Below are 25,995 nucleotides of genomic sequence, written 5' to 3' on the forward strand. Positions count from 1 at the left end.
AGGCTTGCACACAGAAACTGCTCATTTATAACTTCCTGTTCAACCCATAGAACTACAGAGAGCTCTGCAGTACGTTTGATTGTGTTGGCTTTCTCCCTCTAGCAGGCATGTGATAGAATGTTCTGGGCCACAAGAATCCAAGGAGCTTTCGCAGAACCCTCTGAATGGACAGGCGAAAGGGCAGAGCAGTGGTCCCCGGCCGAGTCGCTCTTGCAGACTGGGTAAGCTTGTGCGTGAACGCATTCGTGCTGCCGACAGGGCTGTTGGTCGGTGTCTGATCCCGCTGTTACCGCTCTATTGGCATCGTCTGCGTTCCACCTGTCTGTTGTAGTTGCGGTTTTTGTGGCTAATATGCTACTTTCCTACCGCAGAAAATCCAGCTGAGCTGCGGCCTAAGAGCACTCCTGGGGGCCAGCTGAGTGAATCCATGTTCCTCCTCAGGTACGTGAGCTCCCGGGAGCCTGAGGTCAAATCTTGCCGAAGCATCTGCCTCTCGCAGGCAACAGGAGTGTGGATTTTGCTGTGTAATTTTACAAATTTGAACAAAGCAGCTTATATTTCCTATTTTTTTTTTGCTTTAAGATACAATTTGAAATTTTCCAAGTTCATCTTTTTCATTTGGATAAGAACTTACAGAAACAAAGTTGTTTTTTTTTTTTTTTTTAATACGTAAAGCTTGAATACTACTTGTAATCATTGGAAGTATTTAAAAATCAGAATTGTATGTTACAGATTAGGACTTACATATTTATAGTTTTAATAATTGTAAATATTAAATGTTAAATTTCTCATAGGAAATAGTTTCATTTCATAAAATAGGGTTTGTAATGATAGCCTATAATGTCCTGGTCTGTGTTGCCAATATCTAAAGTATGTTAAACTTAACTATATGCATTTTAGACAGTTTAAAATTCAGTTTTGTAGAATCCTGTACACTGTCTGCTCTTAGTGGGTACTTCAAGGAAAAATGGAATTAAAAGAAGTTTCTTTTTATCTATTTACTTTTTGAGAGTAAGTACTTTTTACAGAGATGGTCCATCTGTTGGTTCGCTCCCCAAGTGGCCGCAATGGCTGGAGCTGAGTCGATCAGAAGCCAGCAGGTTCCTTCAGCCCTCCCATGTGGATGCAGGAGCCCAAGCACATGCGTCTCCTTCTGCTTTCCCAGGCTGTTAGCCAAGAGCTGGATCAGCTGGGACTTGAACTGGTGCCCTCATGGGATTCCAGTGCTGCAGATGGAGGCTTAACCTACTATACCACAGTGCTGGCCGCTAGGTTTTTCAAATTACTGCCTTTTTTAAGAATATAATCTCTGAACTTTTTTGAAAACCCTAATGTGCATGAGCATCAACATTTTTATATCAAAATAAACTTATGTTTTAATTGCATTTTCCATGAACGTTTTTGAAATGCCATGGTATTTTTAGTGATATGTACATACTTGTTAATTGAGTGAGCAGAAAAGCAAAAGGGATGAAAATCCTCATCTTTGAGAATTTGAAGGAAATCATTTTAATGCTTATTTGAAAGGTAAAGTTACAGAGAGAGAGCAAGACACAGAGCTTGATCTTCCATCCACTGGTTAGCTCCCCAAACTGCTGCAATGGCCGAGCTGAGCCAAGTCAAAGCTAGAATGCTGGAGCTCCATTCAGGTCTCCCATGTGGGTTGCATGTACCTAGGGACTCCTGCTGCTTTCCCAGGCATACTAGGTGGGAGCTAGATTTGAAGTGGGGCAGCTGGGACTAGAACCGCTGCCCAGATGGAATGCCAGCATCTAACGGTGATTTAACTCTGTACCACAATGCTGGCCCAAGATAGATGTTTTAAGATACGCAAAACTGAAAACTGAGTTTGAGGAATAAGGTAGTGGCCTTTAGATTGTGGCAAGCATTTGTATGTGTTGAAAGAATCATTAAAAATAAGTGCAAATTATTTCTTAATTAAATAGATACCAAGATGATTTTCCATTTCAAATATTTCCTGAGATAAGGCTAAGTGTTTTCTTTTCCTTTTTTTTTTTTTTAAAAGATTTATTTTATTTGAAAGGTAGAGTTACAGAGAGAGGTAGAGACAGAGAGGTCTTGGATCTGCTGGTTCACTCCCCAGATAGCCGCAATGGCCAGAGCTGCGCCGATCCAAAGCCAGGAGCCAGGAGCTTCTTCTGGGTCTCCCATGTGGGTGCAGGGGCCCAAAGAACTGGGGGCCATCTTGTACTGCTTTCCCAGGCCATAACAGAGAGCTGGATGGGAAGTGGAGCAGCTGGGACTAGAACCGGCGTCCATAAGGGATGCCAGCGCTTCAGGCCAGGGTTTTAACCCACAGCACCATAGCGCCGGCCCCTAGACCATTGTTTTGAATGACTGTCACGAATATGCAATGTATAGAATTGTGAAACAGTTTCCATAAGAATCAGAGAGATCTTTTGTAGGCCATAGTAGAGAGCTGGATCAGAAGAGGAGCAGCCGGGACTCGAACCATTGTCCATATGGGATGCCAGCACTTCAGGCCAGGGCTTTAACCTGCTGTGCCATAGCACTGGCCTCTTTTTTGGTTTTTAAATATTTGTTTTTCTTGTTCTTCTTTCTTTCCTTTTCTTTTCTTTTCTTTTCTTTTCTTTTCTTTTCTTTTCTTTTCTTTTCTTTTCTTTTCTTTTCTTTTCTTTTCTTTTCTTTTCTTTCTTTCGACAGGGTTAGAGAGGAAGGTCTTTCTTCTATTGGTTCACCCCACCAAATAGCTGCCATGGCCAGCACTGCAGCAATCCGAAGCCAGGAGCCAGGTGCTTCTCCTGGTCTCCCATGCAGGTGCAGGGCCCAAGCACTTGGGCCATCCTCCACTGCCCTCCTGGGCCACAGCAGAGAGCTGGCCTGGAAGAGGAGCAACCAGGACTAGAACCCGGAGCCCAAATGGGATGCTGGCGCCACAGGTGGAGGATTAACCAAGTGAGCCACGGCACTGGCCCCTAAAGATTTATCTTCTTTATTTGAAAGGCAGATTTACAGAGAGAGGGAGAGACAGGTCTTCAATCTGCTGGTTCATTTCTAAATGGCTGCTAGGGCTGGGCCAGACCCAAGCTAGGAGCTTCTTCCAGGTCTCCCATATGGGTACAGGGGCCCAAGCACCTGGGCCATCCTCTGCTGCTTTCCCAGGCCATTAGCAGGGAGCTGGATCAGAAGTGGAGCAGCTGCGACTCGAACTGGTACTCACGTGGTATGCTGGCGTTGCAGGTGGCGGTTTTACCCATGGCACCGCCATGCCAGCTCCGGTAAATGTTTTCCATCTTGTGCAAAGCATTTGACCCATTTAATGTTATTTCTATCTATGTCTGCAGATATCTAAAAAATAATAGACCAGTGTTTTAAGGTGTAACAAAAAGAGAATATTGTAATACAGCATGGAACCTGTGAACAGAATAATGTATGAGTGAGGAATTTATTTTAAAATTGTAAGAAATTGTAGCCAGCACAGTGCTTTTGCAGCTAAGGCCACCACCTGTAGTGCTGGCATCCTGTATGGGTGCTGGTTCTGGTTGTGACTATTTGCATTCCAGCTCCCTGCTAATGTGCCTGGGAAAGCAGCAGAGGATGGCCCAAGTCCTTGGGCTCCTGATCCCATGTGGGAGATATGGAAGAAGCTCCTGGCTCTGGATCAGCACGGCTCTGGCCATTGTGGCCATTTGAGGAATTAACCAGCAGTTGGAAGACTTCTCTCTCTGCCTCTGCCTCTCTAATGCTGCCAAATAAATATTTTTAAAAAATTATAAAAACTTAGTTTAGATTTTTAAACTGTGAGATCAAATAGAACCATATTCTATCATTTTTCACGAAGCATTTCCCCTGCAGAAGGTAGAAAGTAAATGCGGTTAGTGGAACCCGATGCATGTTGTCAGGCCTGTGTTTTCCAGTTCCCGTCCCACTCCGAGAACCAGCACAGCAGTGGGAGTGAGTCCGGGAGAGGTTATGACTCAGAATTCCCCCCAGAGGACTTCTCCTTTGTCCAAGGTGAGCAGAAATGAAAAATTGTTCTCGACATGAGGGAGGGGGGCTCCAAAGACCAGTTACAAGTGAACCTATAAACCACATTCATATCTGTAAGATGTACGGGAGATCATCTTCCCTGATCATGATTGCTTCTTGTCCAGTAAGCACTGTGAGAGACATCCTGTTTAACTGCTTCCTGGTTGTTTTATTGGCTAACAGCTTTATTGAGCTATGATTGACACACCGTACAATTTACTCAGGTAGTGTGTACACTGCAGGGCCTTGAGCACGGGCAGAGTTGTGCAACCCTCACCACGATCAAGTTTAGAACTCTTCCATTATCTTGTAAAGAACTCCTGTGCCTGTAGGTCGTCACCCCCTCACTTCCTCCCGTTTCTTCTCCACCGTTATCCTAGGCAACCACTCATCTACTTACGTCTTTCAGCAAGTTTCCTATAAACGGAATCCTACAACGTGTGGCCTTTCACTTTGTCCACTTCATGTAGCGGTTTTCAAGATTCATCCCAGTTGGAGCACGTGTCAGTGCTAGATTCCTGTTCGTTGCCAAATAACCTTCTGTTGAGTGTTTCACAGCTTTTTCCCCATTCATCAGTTGATGGACATGGAGGCTGCTTTCACCCAGGGCTGCAGTGAAAATGGCGTCGTGAGCATTTGTGTACTTAGCTTCCTGTGGGCGTGTTTTCATGTCTCTGGGGTGTGTACCTAGCAGCGGCGTTGCTGGGACAAGTGTTACCTCTTGGTCTAACTTGGAGGCCTCGTGGTTTTCCAAAGTTGCTGCACTGTTGTACATTCCGTCAGCAGTGTATGAGGGTTCAAATTTCATGATACCTCATCGCCCGTGTTTTACTGTTCTTCTCTTAGTTGTGGGAACATAGACATGACATCAGATTTGCCACTTGAACCATTTCTAGGTGGATAGCTCAGTGATAGGAAGTACGTGGGCAGTGTTGCGCAAGCCTGCCCCTCTCCATCTCTGGCACTTTGTCATCATCCCAAGTAGCAATTCTCCTTTCCCCATTCTCCGCACCTCCTGGCAGCCACTGTCGCACTTTCTGCCTTCGGAGGGTGCCTGTTCTAGGTCCCTGGCCTAAGTGGAATCGTACAGTATGTGTCCTTTTGTGCCTGACTTACTCCCCTTAGCGTAATGCCTTCAAAGTTCTTTCATGTTGTAGCATGTTGCCAGAATGTCATTCCTTTTTAAGGCTTAATAATACTGGTAGAATATTCCGTGGCTGGGCTGTTCATCTGTTGATGGACACTTACATTGCTGCTACTTTTTGGCTACTGTGAACAGGGCGGTAGTGTCTGTCATCATTTTGATGATAACCTTCCAAGGGGGTGTGAAGTTCTGTCATTGTGCTTTCTGGTTTGCAGCCACTTGAACACCTGTCATGTTGAGTATCTTATGTGCTTATTGGCAATTTGTCTATCAGCTTTGGAGAAATGCCGGTTCAAATCTTTGGTCATGTTTGAATTATTTATCTTTCCCTTACTGAGTAGGAGTTCTTTATATATTCTAGATAGGTGATTTGTGAACATTTTTCTCTGTTCTGTGGGTTGTCCTTTTACTTTCTTAATGGTGTCCTTTGAAGCAAAATGTTTTAATATTTGGACCAAATGAAGCTTGCTTCTACATTGAAATTTATATCAATTGGTTATAATAAAATGACACTGTTAATCTTTCAGTTACATGTGAAATAGAAGATTGGTATAAAACTGAAAAGTTATTTTAAAATGTGATTGACTTTTCACTGATGTGAACAGGAAAGTAAATTGTTATGAGTTGTGCATGTGTTCATTTTACCCACAGGGAATTATTTTTTATAAACAAATTTTCTGACTGGTCCACCTTTCTAATTCTTACAATTTCCAATAATTTACCAGTTGGTGAATTTTGGCGTTTTGGGTATTCAGTTTTATCATCTCTATAAAAAGGATAATTTGGCCACCTTTCTTTGACATATTGGTGTATTATTTAAATACATGGACTGATGGAATTTTCTGGAAGTCCTGGTAAGCGTGAGGTCAGCAGGGGTACTCAGCCCTGTGCCCTGCTCCTGACTTCTTCCCTGACCTGGTGCACAGCACTGTCCTCCAGGGGCAGGCCACCTCCAGCCCATGGGCCCATCAGGCGAGCGAAATCTTCTGGTCTGGGCCTGCCAAGGCAACTGCAGGTGGGACTCAGACATTCAGCAAGTCTGTAGCAGGCTAATTTTTAAGTTGGTAATTTGGTGTGGCCTGTGAATGATGTCATAAATACCCAAATGGCCCTTGGCAGAAAAAAAGGGTGCCTGCTGCAGATGGCAGCAGCCTTCTCACTGGTCTCCATTTTTTCCGTTGCTCCCATCCTCTCCAACCCATTCGCCACTGCAGCCTGTGCCCCTTGTGTGTGTGTGTGTGTGTGTGTGTGTGGGCGGCCAGGGGGGGTGGGGGGTGGGGGGTTGGTTTGTTAAAGAACTTCATAAAGAACAGCTGTCTTGTGTGGAGCCCCAGCGGATAATGTTGTGAATACTCAGTATTGACTGCACAGTCCTGAAGGGTTACTGATCTTTGTGGTTGAGGAAGAAGTAAAGCTTTTTGCCCTGTAAGTTTCTTGCAAGGGTAATTGACAAGTGACAAAGTGACTCCACCCTGGCCTTTCTGTATTGAAAGTCCTTTTTTTTCTTTTTTTTTTTTTTCTAAAACAAGCTTCCCCCTTACTTGTTTTTCTCGTGTCCTCTGGGTTCTTTCGTGAGAATTGCACAGGACAGCCTTGTTTCTAGAAACTTCACGAGCTAACCCCTCTGTGCCTTTATCCATGCCCCTCTCTGCTTCAGTTTCAGATAATTTATTTTACTTAGTCTTTACCAGTTCATTTTTCTGTTCTATCATTGTTTCAGCTGAAGTTATTAATGTATCAATCTGCAGGCCATCCTCCTTTTTTTCTGATGGGAGATAATAAGGTGTAGCATTGGGAATAAAAGTTGTGCTTAAGTAGAGAACAAAGGAACATCTCAAAGGAATAACTGACGGTGAACATCTGGTTATATTCATTAAGTATCAGCTCTTATTAGGTTTAATAACTATACACATTAGGTATTTAATATTCACATAGCAGATCAGTATTTCACAGAATTTTTTTAAAATTTTTTATTTATTTTTATTTTTTGACAGGCAGAGTGGACAGTGAGAGAGAGACAGAGAGAAAGGTCTTCCTTTTTGCCTTTGGTTCACCCTCCAATGGTCACTGCGGCCAGCGCACTGCGCTGATCTGAAGCCAGGAGCCAGGTGCTTCTCCTGGTCTCCCATGCGGGTGCAGGGCCCAAGGACTTGGGCCATCCTCCACTGCCTTCCCGGGCCATAGCAGAGAGCTGGCCTGGAAGAGGGGCAACCGGGACAGAATCCGGCGCCCCAACCGGGACTAGAACCCGGTGTGCCGGCGCCGCAAGGCGGAGGATTAGCCTGTTAAGCCACGGCGCCGGCCCTCACAGAATTTTTTATTACAATTTTAACTTCATATTGAATCTTGTGTAAAGCACAAATACATTGATTAGTGTTCTTTGAACGACAGGAAAAAGGCACAGTGGTAATTGAAAAACCAGTCAGCCTCATCACAGACCAGACCATCACACAACCAGGATCTGTTTCCTGAGTTCTGAGCTGCCTCGGTGGCAAACAGAGCGCTTGGCTCACTGCCGTCTGGGAGCTTTGGTTTCTTTCATCCATGGGTAGGACTAGGGACACGTACAACGGCAGGATCTTAGGATTCTGGTGTAGATCCAGTAAGACTGAACACGTTCCGAACAGCAAGCAAAGCTTTGAGAAGTGTGACCCTTTGGCGGAGCATCTTGGGAGCTCGGTCCTTCAAAGCTCTTTCCTGCTCACGTGTTGTGCTTGTTTCAGGTCGCCGGCGGCCCCCTGAGTCAGCAGGACCTGGAATCCCAGATGCGGGAGCTCATCTACACCGACTCGGATCTGCTCGTCACCCCGATCATCGACAACCCCAAGGTTGTTCCCCGTTCGTCTCCTTGTCTGCTTCTGCACCCTTGGGGGCAGCATGGCTGCATTTTCACTCCCACCCTGCCCACACCCGTCTCTTGCCCTCCCTTCCTCTTCGCTGCTCTCCCGAGCCTTCTGTCGGCTCTGCTGCCCATGCCTCGGCTCTGCGTGGGCCGAGGGCTGGCTGCCGACTGCAAGACCGACTTGAAGGCTAACTTGCAAACCGCAGCACCTAGTTCTCAGTCCCTTCCTTACTCCACAGGTACTTCCTTGAACCTGCAAATACTCTAGCCACTGACAGATGAGAGAAAGTCTTTGGCGAGCCTGGCTCGCCGGGCCGGGGTGCAGTGGGCAGGTCCCAGGGAAGACACTGTGATGTCACAGGTGGCTGAGATGATATGGAGGCAGGGGCAAGACCGTGGGAGCTTGGGGAGTCAGCTTCACATCTTGTGGGATGTGGCACTCTTTTCCTAAGGGATAGTGATGTACTCTATCCTTGACAAAACAGTTTCTCACCACCTCTGTTTTCTGTTGATTTCCAGCTCCCAACACATTCTCATTCCACCACCTCGTAATTTTCTTCATTTTTAAAAAAATGGTGTCTTTAATTTTAATTCATGACTGCTTACTCTAATTTCATTGAGGAGTATTACTGTTTAAACCAGGTATGTTCTCAGGTGCAAGTTAATTTTCCTGATACCATTTCATATAGATTTAGCGGTTTTTTTCTTCCCAATAGAGCTCATTCTTTTTCTGAGGTTAGATATTTGGCAGAGTTACATATTAAATTAGATTCCGTGGGTAACAGGGTGTTTTTCCAGTGTATTTTCTTAGGCCATAATTTTTTTTTTTTTTTTTGACTGGCAGTTAGAGAGACAGAGAAAGGTCTTCCTTCCATTGGTTCACCCCCCAGATGGCCGCTACGGCTGGCGTGCTGCGCCGATCCGAAGCCAGGAGCCAGGTGCTTCCTCCAGGTCTCCCATGCTGGTGCAGGGCCCAAGCACTGCCTTCCTGGGCCACAGAAGAGAGCTGGACTGGAAGAGGAGCAACTGGGACAGAATCTGGTGCCCCAAAAGGGACTAGAACCCGGGGTACTGGCGCCGCAGGTAGAGGATTAGCCTAGTGAGCCGTGGTGCTGGCCATACTGTATCTTAATAACTTAATTTCCTCTAATAACTATACTTACTATTCTCTGGAAAAATCTTAGTGGAATTTACAAAAAGCAAAATGAGATGCAGGGAGACAAGGGAGAGACAGAGGGAGAGAGAGACAGAGAGAGTTGTTATCTGCTGGTCTGCTGGTTGACTCCTCAGATGTCCATCACAGTCAGGGTTGGGTCTGGCCAAGGTCTGTGACTCTGCCATGTAGGGGACAGCAACCCAACTATTGGAGCCATGACTGCTGCCTCCCAGTGTGCGCATGAGCAGGAAGCTGGAGTGAGGAGCAGAGCCGGGGGCTGAGCCCGAGCACACCAGTGCAGGGGCGCAGGCTTCTCAACCACTGGCCAAATGCTTGTCCCAAGAATTTTTGTAAATCTTATGTTGGACTAATTATCAACTCAGAGACGTTTCAAAAACAGTAACAGTTCCGATGCGTACGTTTCACCCAGCTTCTAACTCTGTGTCCTTCAGATCTGAAGGATAGTTAGCGGATCCCCAGGAGTTAGCATGGAGGTGGTGCTGTTAACTAAACTGCCAGAATCATTTGATTTTTACCAGTTGTGCCTCTGATACTCGTGCTGTCCCGAGGTTCGTGTTTGTTCTACCTCCTACCCTCCTGCACGTGTTCCTTGTCTGTGACCTCATGAAAATTTCTCAATCTTTGCTTGTCTTTGGATATTTTTAAAAGAGTAATTAATTGGGGGTTTCCTAGAAAGTTGCTCACTTTGAGTTTGTGTAAGGGTTTCTCCTGATGAAAATGAGAGAGAAGTTGAGATGATGAGATTAGGATGAGATGATGAGAATAAAGGACCTCTCTCTCTTTTTTAAGATTTATTTTGGTTATTTGAAAGACGGTTACCTAGAGAGAGGTCTTCCATCCTTTGATTCACTCCCTCAATGGCCACAACAGCTGGAGTTAAGCTGATCTGAAGCCAGGAGCTTCTTCCAGGTCTCCCACATGGGTGCAGGGGTCCAAACACTTGGGCCATCTTCTGCTGCTTTCCCAGGCACATTACCAGGAAGTTGGATTGCAAGTAGAGCCACCAGGACTGGAACCAGTGCTCATATGGGATGCTGGCACTGCAGGCCGGGGCTTTAACCTGCTGTGCCACAGTGCTGGCCCCTCAGTAAAGGGTGTTAAGTTGCTACCTAGAGAGGATTTGGAGAAGTTAGACATAGAAATGCTTGGATTTTTTTTTTTAAGATTTCTGGTTTGGTTATTTGAGAGGTAGAGTTAAAGACACAGACACAGAAAGGTCTTCTTTCCGTTGGTTCACTCCTGCAATGGCTGGAGCTATATTGATCCAAAGCCGGGAGCCAGCTGCTTCTTCCTGATCTCCCATGTGGGTGCAATGGCCCAAGCACCTGGCCCATCTTCTATTGATTTCCCAGGCCATAGCAGAGAGCTGGATTGGAAGTGGAGCAGCCAGGACTAGAACCAGCGTCCATATGGGATGCCAGTGCCGCAGGCGGAGGATTAACCTACTGCGCCATGGTGCCAGCCCCGGATATTTGAATGTAATCTCTCAGGATGAATCACTGTTCCAGAATCATGGATCCAGTCGCATCATTCCTTCACTTCCTTCAAATAAATCATGCACTTAGCTGTTCCTGGAATGGTTTCTTCCCTAAACCATACAGCCATGGAGTCCTCACCATCCTTGAAGACCTGAACCCTCTCTCTGCCTCCGCTTTAAACTCTGTCCTGACCACAGCAGCCTGAAGTGCTTGCTTTGTCCTCTAAGTTATTATTTAAAAAAAAAAAATTCTCAGTGTAATGTTCTGTCTATAATTACCTAATTACATATATATTTGGTCTATAATGTTTTGTCTGTAATTTGCGTATTTTGAATTGTTGCTTAAATGTTGTGTGGTTCCTAATTTAGCACATGTTTGTCTCATCTTTCCAACCACAATATTGGCGCTCTGACAAGAGGGCTAGCTCATAAATACCTTTGTAGCTCCCTTAGCACGTAATAAAGTGTCTCACTCTGACAGGTACCCACTAAATATTTATTGAATGACTTCATGTCTCACCTACATGTAAGTTGACTAAAGGGTAACCTAAGATTCGGTGCACCTTTCCTGTTTTTTTTTTTTTTTAAATTTATATATATTTATTTGAAAGAGTTAAATAGAGAAAGAGGGAAAGGGGGGGGAGGGGGAGCAGGAGGGGAAGGGTGGAGAGGAGAGATGGGTCCATCCACTGGTTCACTCCCCGAATGAATGCAGTGCCCAGATCCGCACCAGGCTGAAACGAGGAGGCAGGAACTTTATCTGGATCTCCCCCGTGGGCTCAGGGGCCCAAGCACTTGGGCGATCTTCTGCTGCTTTCCCAGGTGCATTAGCAGGAGCAGGGAGCTGGATCAGAAGTGGGGCAGCCGGGACTCTAACTGGCACTCAAAGGGGATGGATGCCAGAATTCCAGGTGGTAGCTTTAGTTGTTGTGCCACAGCACCGGTCCCAATCGGAATGATGTTAACAAATCGTCTATATTTGTATTTTAGTCTGAAAGAGCTCTATTGTATTATTTTGGTGACAATAACAGTTACCGACTTCTTCTTTGACTTCATTTTAATATGATATAGTTGACAGTTGTGTCTCAACAGACAGCTCAAAAATTTAAATTTGTTTTTATCCACAGATAATGAAACAACCACCCGTTAAATTTGATCCAAAAATACTGCATCTACCGGCACATTCAGGTAGGATCACAAAGGGCTTATCAACGTGCAGACTCTATGTATATCAGGAAATGGATTTGCAAACGGAGTATTTGTGTATTAATAACTCAATTCCGGTTTCCTTGCCAGTTGGCTTTATTCTTGACACAGTGTCGTGTCGGCTCCAAGCCATCTGTCATGGTTTGGTGCCAGCCCTGAGACTGCTCAGCTCGGTGTCGGCTACACTGTCCTGCTATGAGGAGGTGGGGAGGTTGCTTTTGTAAAGCTTTCTGGTTCGGAGAGCAGGTGACCGTCTCTTGCTCGTCCCCTTTAGCGCAGCTGAATTTCTGTCACTCTCGGTCCCCTAGTGAGCGCACAGGACAAGGGGCAGCAGTGCCAAGTTTGCTTTCCTGCGATTCCACTGGGGGAACCGGGGCAGTTGAGTACTGAGCTGGGATTCTTCACTTCCATGGGGGTCGTGTTAGGATGGAGGTGGTTCACAGATGACTATTGCCTTTTTCTGACAGCTGATGGAAGTCATATTTAGGGGAACACCAGCAATTTTTATATACCTTCAACTGGTTTATGTTGTTTGACAAGTTCTGTTTTAAACAATTAAGTTACTTTTGGAGAAGATTCTTCATTATGATTGGAACAGAATCTGTGATTGTTTTTAGATTCAAAATAAAATAGATTCAGATCTCATTGGCCCCACCAGTGGTGTGTATAGGCCACGTTAATCCATGACAGAAGCCAAAAAGGAACTGTAAGAAAGGATGTTTTTGAACCAAAGTGAATGAAGCGAAATAGAATCAATAACCTTCAGTGCTGAATAGAATCACTTTTATGAAAACTTAGGTGAATGATCTGGAAATGCTATTCCTTCCCTTTTCCCCTTCTACTGTTTTAGAAAACGACTTTTTACAGCTTACTTTGTAGAGGCCAGCGCTGTGGCGTAGTAGGTTAATCCTCCGCCTCTGGCACCAGCATCCCATATGGCCGCCGGTTCTAGTCCTGGCTGCTCCTCTTCCCATCCAGCTCTCTGCTGTGGCCTGGGAAAGCAGTGGAAGATGGCACAAATGCTTGGGCCTCTGCACCCACATGGGAGACCTGGAAGAAGCTCCTGGCTTTGGATCCGCCCAGGTCCGCCCGTTGCGGCCATTTGGGGAGTGAACCAGTGGGCAGAAGACCTTTCTCTCTGTCTCTGCCTCTCACTGTCTGTAACTCTACCTCTCAAATAAATAAATGCAAAAAATCTTTTAAAAAAAACTTATTTTCTGTAAAGGTAGAGATTAGCATAAAAAAGATGAATTTTAGATGGCATTTTGTTTCATGGCTTTCACATAATTCTATAGGGCTTTGAAAGGAATTCCAGGTGATTGCAGTTAGCATGTTAACCTGGTTGACATCACTTCAGTAGAACTTTTAAACAACCGTAGACTTTGTGATTTTTTTCCAATATTTTAGAGTTGGATTGACTTAATTATACAAAGGCTATTTTTTTTTCCCAACACGGTTTTATTTAACTTTATATTTTTGTTCTGTGAGGGTACTTCAAAAAGTTCACAGAAAATAGAATTAAGGGAAAATGTTGATATAAAACATTCTGAAATCCATACATGTTTTCTGAGAGGCTGAGAGACGCAGCAGGGACAGCTCTTGTCTGTGGTTCACGCCCCAGATACGTGCCACAGTCCGGTTATGGCCAGGCTGGATGCAGTCAGAAGCTGGGAACCCAGCTGACATCTCTGATGAGCCGGACAGGGACCCAACCATGTGAGCATCACCTGCTGTCTCCAGGGTGCACATTAGCAGGGAGCTGGAATTGAACGCAGGCGCTCCAATGTGGAGCTCAGGCATCCCATCCAGCGCTTGAACCGCTAGGCCAGCCTCTTGCCCTTGGCTAGCTTTCTCATACATATTTTCCATGAGCTGTGTGGGACCCAGTATATGCACAGATCTAAAATTTTTTTCCATGAAACTAAGCTTTTAAAAAATCAACTCCCTTCCCCCACTGTCTGAGGAACCGTCATATTCTACATTGCAGGTCAGTCCTCCTTAGCCCTCTGCCTTCCCTGAAGTGTAGCTTTCCATTGAAGTAGTTAAAAAACTTTGGGGGGGGGGGGGGAGGGCTGAGCGCTACAGAAAGACATGAGAAGCCGGCGTCATCTTTGCTTTCTGTGCTGTAAATGTTACTGTTGGCTTTGTTATCACCTGAGTGATCCAAATTCTGTGTTGAGGGGCCGGTGCAGTGGCACGGTAGGTTAAGCCTCTGCCTGCAGTGCCAGCAGCCCATGTGGGCGCCGGTTCAAGTCCTAGCTGCTTCGCTTCCAATCCAGCTCCCTGCTGATGGACCTGGAAAGCAGTGGAGAATAGCCCAAGGGCTTGGGCACCTGCCACCCATGTGGGAGACCTGGAGGAAACTCCTGGCTTTGGATAAGCCGAGCTCCAGCTGTTGGAGCCACTGGGGAGTGTACCAGAGGGTGGAGGACCTCTTTATCTGTGTGTAACTTTGCCTCTCAAATAAATAAATCTTCAAACATTCCTTTGAGTTTATTTCTCATGCAAACATTGACTTTTGACACTTCATGCGTACTTCGACGGTTTTCTCTCCTGTGCAGTGGAGAAGTTACTGTCCCTGAAAGACCAAGATTGGAGTGACTTTTTGCAACAACTCTGCTCCCAGATTGACTCTGCGGAGAAGAGCACTGGGGCGTCCCGGGCCAAACTGAATCTCCTTTGCTACTTGTGTGTCGTGGCCGGCCACAAGGAGGTGGCCAGCAGGCTGCTCCATTCCCCGCTGGTAGGTGGTTCGGAAGCAAAGCCGTTTCGAGTCCCTGCAACGTGCCTTACGCGCCTCACTTGTGTATCCCCACAGAGCTGAAAACAAATGCTCCAATAATAACTCGATTTCATTACAGTGAACAAAAAGGGATTTATCAAGCTTGCAGGCTCGTGACAATTATCCTGCTTAACCCTCAGGTCCTGGTACGTTTGAATAGATGGTGATTGTTTTGGACCTTTGTTAAGTCTGATGGTGGCGAAATGTGTTTGATATCTGAAGTCATAAGGGAGGCCTTTTGACCCGTGGTTGGAGTGAACACCCCACACAGGACGGGGGGCCTTTACTGAGTGAATCCTGGTGAACGCCAAGGTTTCTGATGAGACATTGAAGGGAAACACGGCGTCTTTGAGTTTTCCTTTTTTTTTTTTTTTTCCTCCCTTTTCCCCCCACTTCCTCCCGGGCATGTCACTTCTTGAACTGTCTTGGTTCATTGGTGAACCCCTGGGAGTCCTCAGAGCTCTTGCATTCCTGCTCAGCAGGGAGTTAGAGTGGATTTGGAAGTGTTTCCCACTGGGGGCCCTCGTGGGGACCTACCTGGAACACATTGTGTTCATTGCTTTCCAGGATAGCGTTACGGTTCCTTTTATTGGCATTTGGTGTGTGTCTGTTGGGTGGGCTGTGGGCGTGTGGATATTTGGGGCATATAAAGTTGGAGGAGAAACAGTCCCGTGCTTAGTTTTTCTCTTACTCACTGACTCAGCACTTCTGCACGTTTGTAAATAATTACCTCCTTGGTGCTTGCTTTACATTTCAGTTGCATACAGGGTCTGATGTTTTACTGTAGCTGTCACTTTGTGCCCTGTTTCCTGGCTTACATGTTCCTTTTAATTTTGTATTATAGTTCCAATTGCTCATCCAGCATTTGCGAATAGCTCCAAACTGGGACATGTAAGTAACATTTGTATTTTAAAAATTATTCTTTGTGGCTTTATTAAGTGATTACAAGAAGCATACATTTCAAAAGCCTAGTTCTAAATAATCTTGACAGATTATTTTGAAGTAATGATTGACGCTGACTTTAGGCATCCCAACTGTACACTGAAAAAGATGTCAAAATTGCTCTAATATTATGAATACAAGTCTGGGATTTGCTAAGCTGTTTTTGGAAAGCTTATTAATTGATACTCTTGAATATTCATTATTAAGTCCTTGAACTCTGATCTCTGTGTATGTTGAACTTAAACTTGTTAGGAGTTTGCTTTTTTTCCACTTGAATTTTTCCCTCATGTAGTGCCTGGTTTACCTAGGATGCTACTCGTAGCCTGAGAGGATGATGTATATACACTTGATTTTTGTGAAAGCAGCATGCCAGGGTAAGAAGCATGTTAGATCAGGTATCGGAAAGCCCTGGGCTATGGTTGTCAATGAGACTGAGGCAAAAGATTATTATTATTATTATTACTATTATTATTATCCCGAGTCTTTACTTATTGGGGACTGGGAGACCACAGAGGTTTATGATTTAGACAGACCTGGGTGTAGGTTGCTGATCTACATCCTTGGGCAAACCACTTTACGCGCTGAGCCTGTTGGTTGGGGGGAAGATGGACACAGTGCAGCTATTTCACAGATGGTTTGGTAATGAAACTGTCAATGAGATAAGTGGGTACCATACCTTGTAGCAGTGCCTGGTGTTCAGTAGGTGCTCACGTAAGTTGGGGTTGTGGACATTGTTATTATCGAGCTTTCTTATCTCTTAGGATTTTTAGGAGAAGTATATGCAGAAATGGAGGGGAAAGAAGTTTATGAATTGCAATCCTGTGATATTTTTTGCCTGCCAGTGAGACATGGGAGAAACGATTAGATGATCACCAAACATTTAGGGGGTAGTTATTTTTATGCATCTTGTAGATGTTTGTCCCTCCAAGTAAAATCTAATAGCCTGAGATGGGATTTGTAGGTTATCGCCTAGCATGTAGTATTGCTTGAAGAAGTAAACCAGTGAAACCCTTCGATGTGCAGTGCTTGGAGTGCCCCCTGCTGACTTGTCAAGATAGTCCTTTTCAAGTGCTGGCTTGAATCTGTCCTTTGTTAGTTGAATTGTAAGACTGTTTTCCTTTGAGGAAGGTGACAAATAGTAAAGCAGACAAGTTCCCAGCCGGGAGCCGCCTTTGGCATCGCTATTGAAATGCTAATTCCTCCAGGACTTCTGCTATACTAAGCCTCCTGGGTGGCTTAGGATCAGGGTCCTTAACTTAGCCTGGGGGCTACTTAGCCTTTGAAGTAGGTGTGCAAATCTCTTAGTTTTGTTCTGTATATAGAAAAGCAAAATTGGAGGCCAGTGTTGTGCTGTGGCTGGTTAAGCCGCTGCCTGCTATGCGGGCATCCCATATGGGCACTGGTTCCTGTCTGGCTGCTCCCTGCCAATGAACCTGGGAAAGCAGCTGAAGATGGCCGAAGTATATTCCAGGAGGGAGACCTGGCTGATTCTCCTGGCTCCTGGCTTCATTCTGGCCCAGCCCTGGCTGTTGGGGCCATTTGCGGGAGTGAACCAGCGCATGACCTCTCTGTTTGTCTCTCTGCCTCTCCCTCTGTGGAACTCTGCCTTTCAAATAAATAAACCTTTAAAAAGAATTAAAATTAGAATCACATGATTCCATTTGTTAAGCTGCTCTTTGCCCTGTAATATGTCCCATTTTTAAATGTCATTTACAGTGTATAAAAGTACACCTTTCTGTATAGATGCCTCGAGTCTCTAATCATTTTATTTTCCCTGTGATAGTGTTACTATAAACAGTATTTTGAGTAACATTTTTGTGCCTAAGTCTTTGTGCCTGCTTTTTCCCCATTAGGACCAATGCACAGAATTAGAACAAACGGACAGAAAGCAGTCTGTAGTCTTGAGACTTGGGAGAAATGGCTACAATGCCCTTCAGAAACATTGTAGCCCTTCCAAAACTGTAGGGTACACTGCCAGTCTGTGTGTTTACAAACTACTTTATGAAGTCCCGATTCATTTTTAAGTGCGCAGTTGAAAGTACGAATAACAAAACATGGGTCATTTTAGAGAATTCACAGTGTGCACTGGTAGGAAGTGCGCTTACAGGGCTGTACTAGCGTCCCTTCGTCCCGCGCAACTTTTTAACCTGTTCAGCAGTAACTTCCCCTCCTGCCTGCCTCACCCTTGTAACTCTTGTTCTTCACTCTGTCTCTGTGGATTTGCTTTTTGTAGGCACCTCATACGAAAGGAATGATAGAAGCTTTGCCTTTTTGTGGCTGCCTTAGCTCACTAAGCTCACCGTTTTCCAAGTTCACGCACGTCACAGCACGTGCCAGGATTGCATTGCTTGGGCCTTAGTGTCTGTGGTGGTGGAGCTCAGCCCCAGTGGACTTGGGGAGCTTACTTGCACCCTTGGGCCAAGCTTCCCTGGTACCCTGCTTTGGAGTTTGTGCCCTCCATCCTATGCTGCCTATGGCTGGAGGACTTTGGGCCAAAGGCACTTTTTCTTTGTCCTGTTTGTGTCTTGGTTGAATTGTGCTTTTCATTGTTGGCACTTTAAAAAAATTTTTTTCCCTGAAGTACTAAGGAATTTTACTAGCATATGACAAAGATTCTCTCTCTCTCTCTTTCTTTAAGATTATTTATTTGAAAGACTTGGAAGACTTCTCTCTACCTTTCTATCTGCTGGTTCACTCCCCAAATGGCCACAACAGCTGGAGCTGAGCCAATTGGAAGCCAGGAGCCAGAAGCTTCTTCTGGGTCTCCCACATGGGTGCAGGGGCCCAAGCATTTGGGCCATCCTCTGCTGCTTTCCCAAGCACATTAGCAGGGAGCTGAATTGGAAGTGGGACTTGAACTGGTACCCATATGGGATGCTGGTGCTGTAGGCCCCTAAAATCTCTTTTTATTATTTGAGAGAGATCACTTGATTTTTTTTTTTTTCTCATCTACTGGTTCACTTCCCAAATGGCTGCAATGGCTGTGACTGGACCAGGTTTAAGCTAGGAACCTAAAACGTCATCCAGGTCTCCCACCTGGGTACAGGGGCCCAAGCCCTTGGTCCATCTTCTGCTTTCCTGGGCATATTAGGGAGCTGGATGGAAGTGTTGCAGCTGGGACTTGAACTGGCACTCATGGGATGCCAGTGACACAGACAGTGGCTTAACCTACTGTGGCACAGTGTGAGGCCCCGGCTCATTTTTCTTTAGATTTCTGTGGAAAATCTTCGACTCTATTTCATCCCTTTTCTGCTCCTGAAACTCCCAAGGGTGGGTGTGAGATTCCGTGTCTCTTGACTTTCTCTCTCTCTTTTTTTTTTTCAGATATAATCCACATGCTATAACATTCTCCTTTCTAATTAGAAATTGTTTATTATAAAGTATATCTTTACATGAGCTAGGTAGAGAATTAGCTAGCAGAATTATTTAATGTTTTTAAAGATTGATGTGTTTGAGAGGTGGAGTTACAGAGGGAGGGAGGGAGGGAGCGAGCGAGCGAGAGAAAGGTCTTCCATCTGCTGGTGCATTCCCCGAATGGCTGTACCAGCTGGAGCCGAGCCTATCCAAAACCAGGAGCTTCTTTGGAGTCTCCCAGGTGGGTACAGGGGCCTAGGCACTTGGGCCATTTTCTGCTCTCCCAGGCCAAAGCAGAGAGCTGGATTGGAAGAGAAACAGCTGAGACATGAAATAGCGCCCAGATGGGGTGCCAGTGCTGCAGGTGGAGGCTTAGCCTACCATGCCACAGCACCGACCCTTCATTTAATTATTTTATCCTTAGAAATAAACTACCTTTTTTGTATTGTTATATTTCTATTTCTCTTAGGCATTATCCCTTTTCCATGTATTATAAGCTGTTTATAAAGGTACTCCAAAAAGTTGATGGAAAATGAAATTTAGAAATAAATATATTTCAGTAGAAAAAAATTGATCTTTCTAAAGTACATGGTTCCGTGCTGTTTACTTGAAGTGGTAGAACCATCGTCACTCTAATTTCAGAAGACTTATGTCACCCAAGGAAACCCTGTGCCCATTCTGGCTCTCTCCAACCCCTGTGGACCATTCACCTGCTTCGTATCTGCCTTGATATAAGTGGAATCCCTGTCGTAGGTGGCCTTCTGGCCCTACCTGGTATCACTTAGCAGGACAGGCTCCAGGGTCGTCTTTACTGTAGCATGTGTCGCTGCTTTTTCTCTGAGTGACTGGCCGAATGGCGGTCCATTGTGTAGATTCGCCGCGTGCAGCCAGTCCGTTCCTTATGGACATCAGGGTTCTTTGCACATCTGGCTGAACAGTGCTGCTGGGAATATTTGTGTGTTAGGTGTCGTGTGAACATGTTTCCGTTTCTTTGGGTCCGTGCCTGGTGGTGGGATTGGCTGGATCAGATGCCGGCTCTTGGGGAGAACCATCACACTACTTTCCCGTTCCGGGATTTTATCTCCAGCTTGGTGCTTACCCTTGCTTGTTGGATTTTTCTTAAGTTCAACAACCGTGTTGGAAAGCTTTGTTCATTTTCTTGTTCTGTGCTAATCCTTTTTCCTAGTTGTCTGTACTTGCTCTATAATACGCTTTTGAATTTGAGACTAAGTATTAGGATTATAAAAAGTCTCCGGGAAAGGATTTAGGATTAAATATTATAATTATTAAGGTTAAAAATTAGGATTGTAAACTGTATTTTTCTAAAAAATTTTATTTCAAATTTATTTGAAAGGCAGAGAGCACAAGTCAGTGCCAGAGAGATGTGTTTGATGAGCTGGTTTGCTCTCCAAATGGCCACGATGGCTGGAACTGGTTTAGGCCAAAGCCAGCGGCCTGGAACTCGGTCCTGGTCCTCGATGCAGGTGGACGTGGGATTGTTTGGAAGTACAGTGCTCTGAGTCACAGGGGCAGCACCTGGAGGGCGACAGTAAAGAAGAGCCCGTAATTCTGAGAAGGAGCCAGACTCGGGCCTAGTATAATAGGGTACAGGTGTGTTTAGGTTTCTGATGTAACAGATTGATTCTTATTTAGACTTCAAATAGTGTGTTATTTAAAAGTATAAGGGTTTTCAGGTAGGATGTTTGCTCTTGTTCTAAGAGGAATTGTCTTGGTGAGACTGGGTAAAGTATTCAATGAGCATGTTCTCATACAGTTTGAGTTTTGTGGAAAACTCCAGTAGCCAGTATTTAGTGTTGCAGATTACAAGATGGTTCCGTGTCTCATCTGTATTTCGAGCTTGTATTTGAAAAGAGATGTGTTCTGTATCTTCTGATGCATTTCAGAGTCGGGTCTTATGTACCGACTGGTAAAGAAACGATGTGGGTTTCACTTGGTAAGAGGGAAGTTCTCATTAACTCACCCTCTTGTTTTAATCTAATGACCAAAAATCTCAGCAAACCCAATTTTCTGCTTGAAAAACATTTTGAAATCACTCAGTTATTTAGCAATTTACCAACTTTGTTTTCCACTGGATGCCCAAGCAACACCCCATTAAAACTTGTGTTGATTAAAATAGAGCAATATTGATTAGACTTTTCACTGCAAAAATTGCTATTAAAGTGAATACATACCACCAATCTTAAACTGGCTTGGTATTAATTATTTATTACTTATCTGGGAACTCGTTGGTCTCCTAACTAGTTGAATGGAGACTTTTAGCCGGATGTCTCTGTAATGAGAGAGAAGAGCATTCATTACTAATTCTCTCTTGTCTCGGGTGAAGCCGCTGCTATAGAGCCCGGGCACGTAAGCTTTGTGACTATTAGGAGCAGGATTTCAGAGGACACTGGCATCGGAGTGTCCACATAGACAGGGGAGGGCTCTTCTAGGTCACAGTCACAGGTGCACGCACGCACGCCTGCCCTACCACGTTGAGTTTTGATTTCATATTCTGGTACCTCGTGCTCACCATTGTGTAAGGTGCCCCGGGGGGCCCGTCTCCTTGGTCTCTGACACCTCTCTTCTGAGCCTGTTTTCCTCTCCATTTGCAGACGGGCCAAGGTTGCTCGCGTGATTGGTTTACTGGCCTCGCACACCACAGAGCTCCAGGAAAACACACCTGTTATTGAGGTAACTTCTTTTTTGACTGACAAGGTATGAGGTGAGAAAAAAGATCGTCCTTGAGTTTGTAATTGCTAGCATGCGGCTTTCATGGGTGGTCTCTGAATTTGTGGGATCGTGGCAGTTGGCGTACGCCAGCAGCTCACTACGACACAGTCCATTGTGGAAGGTGGCACGGCAGCGTCACAAGGCTTCTGAACCACACTCATTCTTTATTTCTGGATAAGCCTTTTTTCTGTTGGTTTCCTTGTAGGTCACCCAACCTTCATTATAACCAGTGCAATTTCTAGTTCAAACATCACTCATAATTCAATCAAAGTTCTTCTGGTATTTCTTCTTGAATTTAGTGTTTTCGTGCTCACCCACCGTGAATCATTTCTTGACAAGCAGTCCCGATATTTAATGATCTTGCATGCACTAAAGATATTTTCTGTCATCGGTCATTTCCTTCCAGCACCAACACGCGGAAGGCTTTCTGATTGAACCAGTAATGCCAAGTCCTGTGAAGTGACTACATGGCCTGTTCTAGTGTCCTTGAATAATAAAAACGATTGACCTGTCCTGCTAGTTGGTGTTGCAGTTAATGTGATAATACATTTTTTACATTTTGAGGTATACAAGTTTCGTGTATTTCGTATGCGCAGATTTGCTTCCCTTCCTACCGTCCCTCCCGCCCACACTCCAGCCCTTCTCCCTCCTCCTCCTCCTCCCGTTCCTACTCTTATTTTTCACAAAGATGTGCATTCACTTTACCTAATGATCATAAAGTTAATGCTACACTAAGTAAGAGTTCAACAAATAATGAAGAAAAAAACAAAACCACTGTTCCTCAAGGAAGAGCCAAGGGCTGTATACGATCATTGAATCTCCAGATGTCCATTTCACCCCAGTACATTCCATTTGCCAGTTTGGGGGAGGGAGGCATTTTTAAAAATTTAAGGCCTCCATCTGAGTTGTACCAACATCCATCGATTATTTACTTGATCAAGCTGTAGCTGCCTGAAAGCAATAGATGTTAAGACAAAGTACAGAATAAGTAAGTTTAAACAAATGAATCTGTAAAATGCGAGCCTAACTAACAGCTGTTCAATGTTTTGAAGCTTATTCTAAAAAGCATGAATTCTTGAAAAAGAGACTATAAATACTTTAAAAATTGCTAGTATGGAAATAAATTCTGCATCTTTTAGAAGATCTGTAAGGGTGAGGAAGCAGTGGAGTAGGCAATGTCAAGTTCTTAGTTGGTTTTAGAAGAAATTTGTTGGTAGTGTTTTATTAAGATTTATTTGAAAAGCAGAATTAGAGAGGAAGAAGTCTTCCGCCCTCTAGTTCACTCCCAAGCAGCCTGCGACAGCCAGGGCTGGGCCAGGCAGAAGTCAGGAGCCAGGAGGCCAGGGGCTACATGGGGTGCAGTGGCCCAAGCATTTGGGCCGTCTTCGGTTGCTTTGTCAGGTGCATTATGGGGAGCTGGATTGGAAGTGGGGCAGCCCAGTCTTGAACTGGTGCCCATATGGGTGTTGCTGGCAGCGTCTTACCCTGCCGTGGTACAGGTCTGGCTCCTAGTGTCGTATTCTTGACGTTCATAATCTACTTCGCTTTCCTGGCTCCAGTACTCTTCTGTCCATTTATTTCCAAATATTTAGGAGTACCTATGTACACTCAGACCATCTCTGGGCATCAGGGCACAGTGTTGCACGTGGTAGATTAACAGCTTGCATTCTAGCGTGGGAAGAGAAAACAAATAGGAATGTATGAAGTGTCGCGTGATGATGAACTCCGTGAAGAAGATGGGGTTGGATGATGGCGTTAGGGATCTCTGAGGTGGCCGTGGTCCTTGCTCGGGTAAAGCCTTTGCTGGCGACATGCTAACGGAGGCCGGGGGCGACTGTGGGCACAAGCTCTGCTCTCTGGACGAATGGGGTGGCAGACAGGGTGCACAGCCTTTGCAGAGGACTGAGTGGGCAAAGAAAACTGGTCGGTGGGCTTCCAGGGGAGTTTGGCTGCAATGGAGGGAGGCAGGGTGGCAGGGTGGCAGGGTGGCAGGGATGGAGCTGGCGCCGGGCCAGGGCAGAGCTTTGTTGCAAGTCACCTAAGCATTTGGGACCTTACTCAGAATGAGATGGAGGGACATGGGGGAATTGTGAGCCTGAGATCATGCCTTGACTTGGTTAATGTTTGAAAAGTATTGCTCTGGGAGCTGGCGTGCACAGTGGGTGAGGCTACGGCTTGCCATGCCGCCACACCTTACTGGAGTGCTGGTTCAAGTCCCGGCTGCTCAGCTTCCCATCCAGCTCCCTGCTAAAAGGCCTGGGGAAGCAGTGGGAGGTGGCCCAAGTGCCTGGGCTCCTGCACCCTGGATAGAGGTCCTGGCTTCTAGCTTTGGCCTGGCCCAGCTTCAGCTGCTATGGCTATTTGGAGAGTGAACTCATAGATAGAAGATGGATTCTCAGGCTGGTGCTGTGGCTCACTTGGCTAATCCTCCGCCTGTGGCGCCGGAATCCCATGTGGGCACCAGGTTCTAGTCCCAGTTGCTCCTCTTCCAGTCCAGCTCTCTGCTGTGGCCCGGGAAGGCAGTGGAGGATGGCCCAAGTGCTTGGGTACCTGCACCGCGTGGGAGACCAGGAGGGGGCACCTGGCTCCTGGCTTCGGATCGGCGTAGCACCAGCCATAGCGGCCATTTAGGGGGTGAACCAACGGAAGGAAAACCTTTCTCTCTGTCTCTCCCTCTCACTGTCAATAACTCTGTCAAATAATTAAATAAAAAAAATTTTTTTTTGAAAGATGGATTCTCTCTCTCAAGGAAAAAAAGAAAAGCATGCCTATTAATAGGAGAGGGGCAGGCAGAACCAGGAGACTAATTTAGGAGGTGGAAGATAGTGATTTACGTCTTTTTTTTTCGTTTGTTTATCTTGTTTGAAAGGCTGGCAGAGTTAGAGGAAGAGACAAATCTTTCATCCTCTGGTTGACTTGCCAAATGGCTGCAACAGCTGGAGCTGGGCTGGTCGGAAGCCAGGAAGTGCAGTGGCCAGGACTAGGTACTGGTGTCCACGAGGGACGCCGGTGCCTCTGGCGGCGGCTTTACCTGCTGCATCACTGTGCCCTGGACCACGGTGTTACGCATACCCACCTTCTGACCCCTCCCCCCAAACGTACATGCTGTTTTCCTGGATAGAGTTGGAAGCATGGTGACAGATGAGCTGCTGGCTTTGATAGTACTTGCAGGCAGACATGGATAGCCAAGAAGAGTGGCCCATGTACATGTTCATGGTCAACACTGAGTCGTCAGAGACATGCAAATCCAGACCAAAGTGAAGTATCAAGTTCATCACCAGAGTGGCTCAAAGCAAACAAACAAAAAACCCCAAACCAAACCAAAAAAACTTAGGATCCTTAGGGTCCCAAATGACACGTACAAGAACTTGTGTTATTAACATGATTTATAACAGCCCTGTGTTGAACCCCAGTGTCCATCCACAGCTGAGTGGGCAGCGTGTGGCATGCTCACACAGTGGACTGCTAAGTGGCACAGTTGCTGATGAGCTACAGCACCTGGCGCGGGGTCACGGACTCGCGTCCCAGTAGGATCTTTCCTGGGGGAGGCTCCTCTGTGTCCTCAGGCGTGTCTGGGCACTGGGATGGTTCTCGCCCAGAGGTCAGCTCTGCCTGGGGCCAGATGCCGTGGGGGAGAGCTGATAGTGCGTGGGGGCCATGGGACGGGCTCTAGACGAGGAGGGGGTGTTGGCATACAAAGGCCAGGGCTGGGACTGAGAGAATGTCCACACTCCTGGAGTTTTTGTGCTTGGCCATCCTGTGGCAGTGGTTGGGAGATGGTCCTGTTGTCGCTGTTCTCAAGAGCCTGGGTAGAGGCCATCTGCAGTACCCTGGGACCTGCCAGTCACCCGGGTGATGTGCCCGCCAACCCCCATCCATGCCTGTGGCCCAGTTCTGGGACCTGCTGTTGTACTACTGCCGCCGCTGCGAGCCTTTGACCCAGCCATCCTATGAGCTGTTGTGATACTTCAGGCAGCCACTAGAGGGCACTCAAACACTGTGAAATGTTTTGCAAGTGCAAGAACTAGTGTTTAGACTTCTGATCTGTAGAAGCTTAGCAAGTCTGTGGTCCTGCGTTTCATCTTTTTCCTGATGTTTGCAGTTTTGCCTACACGAAATGTTCTTCGGGTCCGTTCTGGTTGTTAGCATTTCAGATGAATGACAATAATGAAAGCTTTACTGGCCTCTCCAAAAAAATGCAGAGTAAGCGCCAGGCACACGTTTCAGAATCCTGGAGCCCTTTGCAGGGTGCACCTGAGGTCCAGAGCTCTGGAGATGAGTTTTCTGTCGACTCACAGTTGACTGTGTGTGGCTAATCTGTCAGTAAACC

General features: G+C 45.8%; 1 protein-coding gene across 5 annotated transcripts in view; it reads left to right on the forward strand.

Moving 5' to 3' along the window:
* The window catches only part of ULK4 (unc-51 like kinase 4), a 597,001-nt gene that overhangs the window by 42,303 nt on the left and 528,703 nt on the right, over nt 1–25,995 (forward strand). For 4 of the 5 annotated variants that reach the window (XM_062200117.1, XM_062200120.1, XM_062200121.1 and 1 more), the window contains exons 10-17: nt 103–221; nt 372–441; nt 3,900–3,996; nt 7,879–7,983; nt 11,779–11,839; nt 14,419–14,600; nt 15,484–15,530; nt 21,548–21,626. In XM_062200117.1, coding sequence (XP_062056101.1) covers nt 103–221; nt 372–441; nt 3,900–3,996; nt 7,879–7,983; nt 11,779–11,839; nt 14,419–14,600; nt 15,484–15,530; nt 21,548–21,626 — 760 coding nt within the window. The remainder of the gene's footprint in view (nt 1–102; nt 222–371; nt 442–3,899; nt 3,997–7,878; nt 7,984–11,778; nt 11,840–14,418; nt 14,601–15,483; nt 15,531–21,547; nt 21,627–25,995) is intronic. The other variant, XM_062200119.1, reaches the window with a different exon arrangement.

This window comes from Lepus europaeus, chromosome 9 (assembly GCF_033115175.1).
Source record: "Lepus europaeus isolate LE1 chromosome 9, mLepTim1.pri, whole genome shotgun sequence".
Taxonomy (NCBI): Eukaryota; Metazoa; Chordata; class Mammalia; order Lagomorpha; family Leporidae; genus Lepus; species Lepus europaeus.